Source organism: Geotrypetes seraphini, chromosome 12, assembly GCF_902459505.1.
Source record: "Geotrypetes seraphini chromosome 12, aGeoSer1.1, whole genome shotgun sequence".
NCBI classification, from domain to species: Eukaryota; Metazoa; Chordata; class Amphibia; order Gymnophiona; family Dermophiidae; genus Geotrypetes; species Geotrypetes seraphini.
Window position 1 is genome coordinate 43,093,374 of NC_047095.1, and position 11,707 is coordinate 43,105,080.

The window sequence follows — 11,707 nt, forward strand, 5'->3', positions numbered from 1 at the left end:
TAGGAAATATTTTTTCACTCAGAGAATAGTTAAGCTCTGGAACGCGTTGCTATTAGTTCTTTCCATGCTCCTGCCAACAATAAACCTTGGCCACTCATCCGCTTGTTTTCCAGTTGTCTGGGATCTTAAAGTAGACCTAGCCAGTTTGATGAAGCCGCTATTTGAACCACTGGTATCTACTCATCTTAAGTTTCTCACTTGGAAAGTGGTCTTCTTGATCTCTCTCATTTCCGCTCGTCGAGTGATTGTACTTCAAGCATTGGTTTCTAACCCACCATACGTAGTATTTCATCATGACAAGGTGGTTCTCAGGACCCTTCCTAAATTCCACCAAAAAGTAGTCGTGGAATTTCACCTGAATCATTCCATTGTGCTTCCAGTTTTTTTCCCAAAGCCCTCATTCTCAACCTGGAGAAACGGCTCTACACACTTTCGGACTATAAGCATGCCTTGGCTTACTACATACAGTGGACTAAGCCACACAGAACTTCACCTCAACTGTTCATCTCTTTTGATCCTAACAGATTGGGCTGGCCTGTAACCAAGAGAACTGTTTCCCACATGGTTAGCGGCCTGTATTTCCTTCTGCTATGCTCAAGCTGGGCTGCAGCTCGAGGGACTTGTTACAACACACAAGGTCCGAGCTATGGCATTATCAGTAGCTTGGTCCTTAATTAACACATTCACATCTCACTACTGTCTAGAATCTTATTCTAGACGAGATGGTCGTTTTGGCCTAGCAATATTACAGAATTAATTTTCTTCTTAATGACCCAACTCTCCCACCATCCCATTTCAGTAATCTAGGGTGACCCACATATGAGTGCCTGCTTTTCCAAGGATAAAGCATAGTTACTTACTGTAATAGGTGTTATCCGGGGACAGCAGGTAGATATTCTTATATCCCTCCCACCTCCTCTGGTTGGCTTCTTAGCTTCCTTACGGAACCGAGGAACCGTGAGCTGACATCGGGCGGGAAAGCACTCATATGCAGTTTGGGCAGTTACCACTGTCCTTACTGGGCTCTGTGGATGACGTCACCCACATGTGAGAATATCTGCTTGATGTCCCCAGGTAACACCAGTTACGGTAAGTAACTGTGCTTTTCCTGCTCCTGGGTGATTTATTTGTATATGTCTCTGGCTTTCATCCTGACAACAATGCTCTCTATTGTGCTTTTTTTCTCATTCACCATTTGCATTATCCACAAATTTAGCCACTTCTCCATCTTTTCCATTGACCACGAACCACAGATATTTTGAAACGTTCCAGTGCAGCTTCGCGAACAGACAGATATCTTCTTTTTGATGGATGGATCAGATTGTGGATTCATTCATATTGAACTCATGGCTAACTGCAGAAACAGACTTGTCAGAACTTAGCTTGTCTAAAAAATATATTTTGTCATTCAGCTACATGTGCCTTTCTCTTTGGAGCTGTACCTGCAGATGATTGATATCCATTCTCTTTGCAGGTGCTTGTAACTCTTTAATGCTTGTCGCTCGCTCTCTCTCTCTTGACACTTGGTGATCGTTTCTGGAAGCAAAGCCAAAACTGCATTGACCACTAGGCTGCCCCTCTGCTCTTCAGGGACCTCTATGTGGCCATTTTTTATACAAATGTCAGACAGATGTCCTTCTCTCTGGTTTTTAGGTGTTTTATTTTGGAAAATGGCTATTCATTTTGGATGTTCTCTTGCATTTTTCCTGTTCGAAAATGGCTGCGGTAGAGACTTTTTTTGGATATTTATGAACAGGACATCCCATTTCTAACTTGGATGTACTTTTGAAAATGTCCTTTTGTGCCTTTATAAAATAGCACCTAAGTAGGTGCCTACTTGCTCTCTTAAATTAGATGCTCCTTATAAAATACCATCTGAGTGTTCAAAATCTCTCAAAGCCTGCAAAATGTGGCAAGTATAAATAGAAGTCCCAGGAAAATAACTTTCTATATTTTACAAGATTTTCAAAAATCTTACAAACGTAGAAACATGTATAGAAAATAGAAAAATGAAGGCAGATAAAGACCATATAGCCTATCCAGTCTGTTAATTCATTCTATTTATCATCCCTTCCTCTCCCCTCTTATGTTCTTATTTCAAGCTTTCTTGAATTTAGTTCTGCAAATCAGGTTTAGGCAAGTATTTTTAGGCCATTGATGTTTTGAGGTCTTATCACTGAGAAAAGGTTTATTTTTCTGTTTTTTTCCCACAAATGTCTAACACTGATTTTCATTCAATCTGTATATTTGCATGATTTGTCTTCTCTAAAACAGCATAGCAACCATTTAAAAGGCTCTCCATGGATAAATTTCCTATAGGGTTGCAAGTTATTGGATCAATTTTCAGCCGCTGCAATCGGTGTGTGTTTCTAAACACTGACTGCAGTGGTCAAAAATATCTTGATATTCAGCATACTGTCTGGATAGTGGCTGGCACTGAGAATCCGGATAAGACATTTTGTGCTGGAACTTATTTGTATAGTGGCAGTAGTCATCTAGATAACTTAGGGGACAGCATTCTGTCTGTCATAAATTATCTGGATTAGTTGTTGGGATACTAGACTGCCATTATCCGGATAGGTTCTGTGACATCTCTGGCTCTGCTGCAGCACTGTCTGCATAGTTGAAAAGACAGGATATTGCCTCTGAATAACCTGTCAAACAAAAAGGCAAGGTGAGACATCTTTTCAACCAGTGATCGAGTCTTTATTCAAATCAGTAGTCCCAACAAGAATCCCAGTTTCGGCGTATAGAAGACGCCTTCCTCAGGGAACTCTTGGCTGAGAAATGCTGAGCCCGAATCACTCTTGTGTAGACAAACAGTTGCGCTCAAAGCAGTGCAAAGCAAAAGTGAATATCCTGGTCAACCTCACTTTTCTGGATAGATACTTTTGAATATTAAACCCTAGATTTTTGAGCGAATGGTGGGGTTAGGTTGAAGAAAATAGACCGATAAAGTTACCAATATTAATAATATGCCTGGTGTGTCTCAATAGATTTAAAGTCTTTCCAGCTGTTCTGTATCGAATGCCAAATCTTGAAATTATTCTACTGGGAAATAATCAAATTGGATCTGTAGATCCTCTACAGTTGAAAATGCTGAATAAACTGACCACGCTGGACCTGCAGAATAATGATATTTTGCAAGTGCCTCCAGAACTGGGAAACTGTGAAAACCTAAGGTAGGTGAACTGGAAAAAAAAAGGTAAAATGTTAGAAATATATTTATATCTTTTTCTAAATTCACTTATTTCATGTTCTTGTTAAACTTCAGTTTGTTGCAAGGCATTTTCCATGTACAACCCCACTCTATTCCTGAACATTCGAATAGTCAATCCCTTCTTGCAAGAATTCTTGTTGGAAGCTTCATTTGCATACTTTTGCTCCTCCTTTCTTACATCTGGGCTGTCCTTCAACTCCTCTTCCTACAAGCAAGATAGGAGCTTGTCTTTTCTGCTTGTGTGTTATTTTCATTAAAATTCATTCTTTTTCTGAGATTCATTTGCGAGACTTATTTTTCATGCTGCAGAGGATCCCCTTGTGGGACAGCTCTAGCTGTGGGAGAGTGCAGACTCTAAGGCAGAGAGTCTTTTTCTAGGATGTAGGCTGCTTTGCAGTGCACCCACCTGGACAGCCTGCACAAATAGTTCGGAAGCTCAGGAGCCTATCCATGGGAGCATAGCTCATCCCAGATTCATCCACTAGTGTGTTTGAGTGCAGACTGCGTAGCTCTGTGGTGGTTCATCCAGCATCGGGGCCGACTGCATTCCTCCCCCACTTTATGTGCATAGGCTTTGGAGGGGGTTGAGGTCTCCGGCTGGGACGTGGGGCCTGAGAGGTAGTCGGAAGAAACAGGCGATCCAGGTTCCAGGCTTGTTGAGGCAGAGATTCTCCCAGTAAGCTATTACAGTTTCCATCTTGCAGCTCCCAGCACACAGCATGGAACAGTGAGTACAGCTGATAGCTTGGCAGATCGATTTGGGGGAGGGGTGGTCTCTAAAATTGATTTTTTTTTTTGTGGGTTTTAATTAGTCCTAGACCCCCCCCCCCCCAACTCAAAAATCCAGAGTGCTGTTTATTTTTATTTTTCTCTATAGCTTCCCCAGGCCATTTTTGGTGTTAAAATCGCTGCCACTTCAGCCATCGTGAATTTTCTGATTTGAAAACAAAAGTCTCTATCTGCCTCAGAATGCCTCATTTTTACTTAAAAACAGGTGGGATGGACTCCTTAGGTCAGGATATTTCAGATGCATGCCCTATTTATGGCGGATGGCAGTTCGAGAAGCATCTGTGTTCCATGTGCCATGCTGCACGTGAGGGGGGGGAGTTGCTGTTTTAGCACCCCTGTCCCACTGGGTGGTACTGGCATCCAGTCAGCCCGAGGAAAGAGTCAAAATTTGAGCCAGGAGCAGCGCAAGTGTATCTCCGACGAAGCGCAATTGTGGTTCAGCAAGAAAATCACGAATGGGATCAAAGCAAGGGCTGCAAGGCCATCTGCACCTTGGGGGCAGGGATTCCCCCCTGAATTTATAAATATGATGATTCAGGTCTATTTGATAAACAGGGGCCCCATTAATCTCTCTGGAATTACGGTCCTGCTAGCACTGGGGATTGCCACCCCCAGGAGTATTAGTCCCCAGCAGCTATGCACAGGTCAGGGACAGTCCACCAGTGGACGATTCAGATTATCAAGATTCTGTTTTGATGCTTTTACTTTCCCTGTCAGGGACCTCTACACTGGGTGATGCTCCTGCAACCATGTGAATGCAGGATTCAGATCTGGAGGATACTCCAGATCTTGGTGAGGACCCAACTATGCACAGGCTGTTTAAACCATCCACGCTGATGGGAATGATCTCGGAATCCCTCCAGGAATTGAAGCTAGAGGCTCCTCAGGCTTCGGCTGCGCAGTGCTCACTTATAGGCAGCACTAACCGTAGACTTCCTATTTTCCATCACATTCAGACATCATAAAGTTGCTTACTGATCACTGGGAGGTGCCAGAAAGCCCCTGCAATTGGCCAAGACCAAGCTCTATCCGATGGATGCTGCATTTAACCAGGTTACCAAGCACACATCTCTTACCAGTGAAGGTGGTATGGTATTGAAAGATGCCCAAGACCGCAGAATAGATTTGTACTCAGAAGATTCGTTGACTCCACAGCCTCTGGTTTGAAAGCAGCCGCAGCAGCATGTTTTGTTGCCCGATCCTAAGTTGTGCCACATTCCTGACACTAGAGTAGACAAGGATCACCAGTTTCTGATGACTGGTGTGGATTACGTGGCTGATGCCGACCAAGCTGCCTGCTTACTCTTTCTCCGCCCGCAGAATGCTATGGATTAGACAGTGGGCAGGTGATTATTACTCAAAGGCAACACTAAGTAAACTGCCATTTTACTGGCAGTTTCTTTTGGTAAGGGCCTGGATGGACTTATGGCCAGTATTTAAAACCAAAATCCTTACTGGACAGCAGGCCTCAAACCTCCCGGGGTCTGGCTGCAGCACTTTTCGGACCTCCAGGTAGTACCACCAATATTCTGGAGGTCTGTCGGGCCAGAGACATTTCAAACCTCCAGGTAAAGGTTCAAAGGGACTAGGCACCCGCAAGCATGGGAGCCTGCACCACCACAACTCCTTGGGTGCGTAGGAAAAAGGTGATAATGTCTCTGGTGATATATCATTTACAGTACTATGTATAATTCTGGAGACTGCTTTCAAAAAGATATTAACAGGATGTAATCCAGAGGGCAGCTACTGAAATGGCCAGTGTTTTTCATCATAAAGTGTATGGGGACAGACTTAAAGATCTAATATTTTTAGTTGGGGAAAAAAAGCAGGAGAGGTAATATATGATAAGTCATTGAAATACATCTGTAGTATAAATGTACGGAAGGCAAGTCTTTCAATTGAAAAGAAGCTCTGGAATGAGGGAACATAGGATGAAGGTGAAAGGGTGCAGACTTGGGAGTAACTTGAGTAAATACTTCACAGAAAGGTTGGTGAATGTGTGGAACAGCCTTCCAGTGGAGAGAAAAACTATATCTGAATTCAAGAAAGCTTGGGACACGTACGTACGATCTCTAAGGGAGAGGAAGGATAGTAGATAGTATGGATGGGGAGGCTAGATGGACCACATGGTCTTTATCAACTTTCTTTTTCTCTTTTATGTTTCTAATTTGATGTGAAAGTCCAATTTCACTCTACTCAAATGTTTTCCTGTATAGTTTGCTTGTGGCTTATTCCCTTCTGCATCCACTTCATTCATCACAGTCTGGTGTTTTGTCTATTCCTTCCCATCACAGTATTAGCCTAGTTTTATCTCTCTTGTTTTGCTCTTCTATCTGATTTTTATGATTCTTTTTCATTTAAAGTTTTTAATTGTTTTTAAATTATTGTAAACCACTTTGATGGTCTTCAAGGAGCGGTCTATAAAATTTTTAATAAAGATAAACATAAAATGTGATTATGCATGCCATTCATGTTTTGAGGAGGTAGTGCTGACATTGTGAAATCAACTACCTATATATTTTTCTGCTGAAATTTTCAAAACATTTTTACAAAAGGTTTAAACTCGGATTGTGATCCCACTAGGGACAGAAATAAAAGTACCTGCATAAAGTATATGTAAACCTCTTTGATCCCACAGAAAGGCGGTATATCAAGTCCATGACCCTTTACTCTTTATTACTTTGAGAGGGCATTTGTGCTCTAATAGACATGGCTCTTATGACAGTCTGCTGTTGAGAATTGTCCACTGTCCTTCTGTTAGCACTTGGGTGATCTCTCCTCTCCTCTTTGTTCCTCCTTACCTCCTGTGTATTAGCCCATATGCATTTGCACTAATTATGTTAGAAATTAGTATTATCTACTGCAAATATTGTGTAACCTAGGCCACTTTTATTTTTTCTCCCCTTGCTTGTTCCCAGGATTTCTAAACTGTTTAGAAAGATTATCCTGATTGTCATTACAGTCGACTCCACCTAAGTGCACGTTGGTTAAGCACACACTTTGGTTATCCAAAGCCTACCACCACGGTCCCGTTTTTTTTTTTTTTACATTAAAGGCAATGGATGTAAACTCTGGATATTTGCAATTCAGATAAGTGCACAATCCGCATCTGTGCACTGATGTCATAGGTCCAACCTCTATTATTTCACGTTACGTTCACTGTGGTTAAATGTAATCAAGTTCTGACTGGAAATGGCTAGGCTTCACACAGCAGCTTAAACATTGGGATAGCTGGGAAAGTGAGTGCTGGGACAGCTGGGAAAGTGAGTGCTTCGCTACCACTCAAGCTGTAGGGCACAGCTTTCCTGTACTTTAGGCTCCAGCAGCCCACGTGCCATATTTAAACTGAGCCGGCTTAACTACGACTCCCCCTACTCTACCCCCCATTCCGTTTTAAGTGCACGTGGAGACCCGGTCCGAAGGGCGTACACTTAAGCGGCGTCGACTGTATATCAAGTAAAGAGGACTATGACTACCATATTTTTCGCTACATAAGACGCATCTGATCATAAGATGCACCCTAGATTTAGAGGAGGAAAAACCAAGAAAAAAATATTCTGAACCAAATTGTGCCTCTGAACCCAGTCCCCTAGAAAAATAAACAAATATATTGCAGCAGACATATTTTGATCACTAAATTGAAATCCTACCTTTGTTGTCTGGTGATTTTTGGTTGCACTAGACTAGATAGTTCTTTCTTTCTTTTTCTTTCTTTCCTTCCTTACTTCCTCAGGCCCAACAATTGTCTCGTTCTATTCCCTCCCTCCCTTCCTCCTTTCTTCCTGAGTTTTTGCCTCCTCCACCTCACTGCCTTCCAGCCTTTGTCCTGCCTCCCTCCCGCACAGAAGCCTGACAGCCTGTCTCCCTCCCACACCGAAGCCTGCATGCCTTCCTCCATGCCATGCTGATTTCTCCTCCATGGTACGCCACTCTCCCACTGCTGCTGCAACTCCACGAAGCCTTCCTTCTTCCCTGCCATGCCGATTCTTCCTCCTTGGTCCACCAACAGACACTGCCATCGCTGCAGAATGATCCCTCCGAGCTCCACCACCCCTCCCTCCCCTGGAACCAGACTTTTTAGCAGGTGCCTTAAGGAGCACAAAAACCCCTTCACCAAACCCTGGTAAACCCCAACCTACCAACACCCCACTACCCCAAATAACCAGAGGCTCACCTCCCAGGCCATACACCCACCCACCCCTGAACTTGCCACAGGAGCGATCATCAAGGCCCCACCCCAAGAACTGCAGCACTGCCCACCTCTCAGGAGCCCGAAGATCCCTCCACATAAGATCAGAAGCCAGCTCTTCTGACCAAAATGAGGCTCCTGCACTCCTGGACCGCAGAGCACACCTGACGTTGCTGCCGATATGGCAGCGGCTGACTCCTGTTGCTGACAGGGCATAGAGGCTGCCGACTCCTGCACGCAACTCCACGAAGGGCCAGTGGCTTGCAATCGGGCCCACAAGCCTTCCTTTGATGTTAATTCTGATGTCAGAGATAAGTCTGGGCCAGTGATTGGCTGGCCTGGACCTTCTTTCCGACGGGAATTGACAACGGGGCAAAACTTGTGGGCCCGATTGTACACTGCCGGCCCTTCTCTTCCTTTCCTGTAGCGGCGAGCAAGTAAGAGGGCAGCAAGAGGAAGGCAGGGTGGTGACGAGCAGCAACAGAACGACAGGGGACGGACGGACGGACGTGGAGGTGTATTCGCTCCATAAGACGCACCCCCTTTTCCACCCCCTTTTTGGTGCCTCCCTCCCTTGCTATGCCACTGGTGCTGGCACAAGTTTTAGTTTGCTAAATAGCAAGGACTAATGTCTTTCTCTTTGAGCTTCTGTCAGGTGCTTACTTTTCACTAATTTTTGTTGCAGAATGTAATGTTTGTTGGAAGGCCAGCACATGTGGAGCTGGGAATATCTCTTGAGTAATTCATCATCCTGGAAAATGACTATAGATCTTTTGTGACTGTTCAGTTTGAATTATTTTGTTGGTCTCAAATCATTTACTTATGTCTCTGTAAGATTTTAAACTAGGAATAAAGTATATGTGCATAATGTTTAATCATTTCACATTTTGTGTTAATGTATTTTCCATCTGCATTACAATTAGATTTTTTGATTTTAGTGCATACTGCAGTATGCGGAAATGTGGATGAGTCCTCTGTTGAAAAATGAAGGGCATCCTGTTTGTAGTGAGATTGTTTGTTTATTTTTGCCAGGTTTAAACTGACTTGTGAGTGAAATATGGTATATCATCTGTAAAGCTGTGGTTTTTACAAATGAAACTTAAATTTGTATAGATTTCTTGTTTATAAATTAAACTTTATCCAACATATAATTGGCATGAATTCTGATGTCCTACTCTTAATAGGAGATATAATATTAGAGGATGGTAGCATTTAGAATAAACGTGAAAAGACCCAATATATATCACTTTTCTTATGAAAAATAGAGACCGATATAACCTACTAAATCTTTGCAGTTCAGTATCGCTATCCATACCAACACTATATAGAGATGTTAACTGAATTCTCTATAGGTTACCAGGAAGGGTAAAATGAGGATAAGATCACAAAATAAAGCTGAGGCCTGCACCAGACCTATTATTAGTTTATATATTTTTTGAAGATCTAATCTCTTCTTTCTCTGGCAGGATGCTTCAATTAGAAGGAAATCCATTTCGCAACCCTAGGGCAACCATCCTAGCAAAAGGAACATCTGCTGTATTGGAATATCTAAGAAGTCGGATCCCTACATGACTGTTACAGCTGTAGGCTTCCAGTGTGATGCTTGATAAACGAGACACAAAGCATGCCTCGTTTTTATTTGTTGTAAAGAACACCCTTAGATTAAGATATATCCTGTCAGAAAATCTCACTGTCAAAGCAACGTTAGTTTCTTGTTGATGTCTTCCGTTTCAAATGCTCTCAATCTGTCTTGTTCCATGAGCAAGAAATCATCTAGGAAATTAAAATCAAATGGGTGGATTTACTGATAAATACCATGTAAAGAGAAACTTGCTGAATTTCCTCAGTTCCTTTCTCTATTTTTGCAGAGAATTTTATGCAAGGATATCTACATGAAATCCTCATTGTTAAACATCATTACATTACAAGGAGGTTTTTAATGTTGACTTCACCAATCAATTCTACATATCAACTGTTGTAGCTCACATTAAAGCAACAGTATTTCTCTTAATTACAACTAAATTTGTATCTATCATAAGTTAGGACCAGCCTTGGCTATAGTAGAGAAACAAGTCTTTTGGGGTAGTTAATGTTTTAGAGAGTTCTCGACCCTGCTTCCTTCCTGCCATTTGTTTCTGACCATTAACCAGATGCCTTGACTGAGGTACAACTGTTAACTTGTTAACACAAAAAGAATTGTTATAAATTCAGTCAATTGAAAATGTTATGTTTTTTTTAAATTTCAGATGCCTTGACTGAGGTGCAACTGTTTTAACTTGTTAACACAAAAAGAATTGTTATAAATTCAGTCAATTGAGAATGTTATGGTTTTTTTAGTTTTTTGTATTGCTATATGCTAGACTACCTTTTTGTTGCTTTCATAAAGGGGGCAATTTTCAAACTGTCTGCATTTGACAAAAGGCTGTGCATATGTTTTATCCATAAACTCTGCACCAGTTTTGCTAGTACTGTAAACACATGCAGTCTGCTTTCCCTTTGAAAATTGTGGTTGTAATTTATATCTGCTGCTTCTAAAGGTAAATTTTTGCTGAAAGAAAAAAATAAATGCATAGTTGAAAATGCAATCTGTATGTACTTTTTTATTTTTTTACTCCACTATGGTACTGGCAACATTTAATTTAAACTGGTTTTATCCGGTCTAAATGAAACATTATTCTGTGACTAATGCACAGAGGCTTTTGGCTACTGCTTTACCATGCATGGAAGCTTATTAGCAGATTATGAGCAATAACAGGCTGCACAAAACCCCTGTCAAACTACCCTGTTGGTAGTGCCCACTACCTTTACTTTCTTGTCAGTTCCTGAATGCTGATTGGCTCAGGCACTGACCAACAAAATCAGACACCCCCCCCTTCCAACCAAATAAAATAGCCCTGTTGGCCCAGCAGCTCTTTGATCTGACTCGACCCCTCCACCAACCCAAAAAAACTATTCCTAGTGGCTGGGCCTCCTGTCCTGATTTCTTCCCCCCCCCCCACCCATCCCAGTGGTTTAGGGGCCAATTTCTCCCCCCCCCCCAGTTCAACAGCCCTCCCCTCCCACCTGGCTGTAGGGGCCAGGACTCACCATGTATTATTTTCCTATAGTGACAAGAGTGATGCCTATTCTCTCCTGCCTCAGGGTCTGCCTCTTTAAATTTCGGTGCCCTGCCTCTGCCTGCTACATCCTGGGATTTACTGGGAGGCGCCTAAATACCATTCCAGTGTAATAGGAATGGTATGCTTAATCTTAGGGTACTCTTTCTATTCTCACAAGCATATTTATTTACTTAATTCATTTTCTATCCCGTTTTCTCCAAAGAGCTCAGAATGGGTTACAGGTTAACATAAATAATATACAGTTAACAGGATACAATGTCATAGTACTTACAAGTTTTTATCCTAACTCAACACATACTAGGAATCTAATACCAATATATATATAATATACAGTTTACAGGTACAATTTGCTATAGCTATAGTGCAAGGTTTTTCAATACAAGTTTTTAT

The 11,707-nt window shown here is 42.1% G+C and overlaps 1 protein-coding gene across 1 annotated transcript in view; it reads left to right on the forward strand.

Annotated features, from left to right (window-relative positions):
- The window catches only part of LRRC40 (leucine rich repeat containing 40), an 89,832-nt gene extending 79,049 nt beyond the window's left edge, over positions 1-10,783 (forward strand). Inside the window, exons 14-15 of the mRNA XM_033916907.1 lie at positions 2,997-3,182; positions 9,665-10,783. Of these exons, the coding sequence (XP_033772798.1) occupies positions 2,997-3,182; positions 9,665-9,770 (292 nt within the window). The 3' untranslated portion in view covers positions 9,771-10,783. The remainder of the gene's footprint in view (positions 1-2,996; positions 3,183-9,664) is intronic.
- Positions 10,784-11,707: the final 924 nt, after the last annotated feature.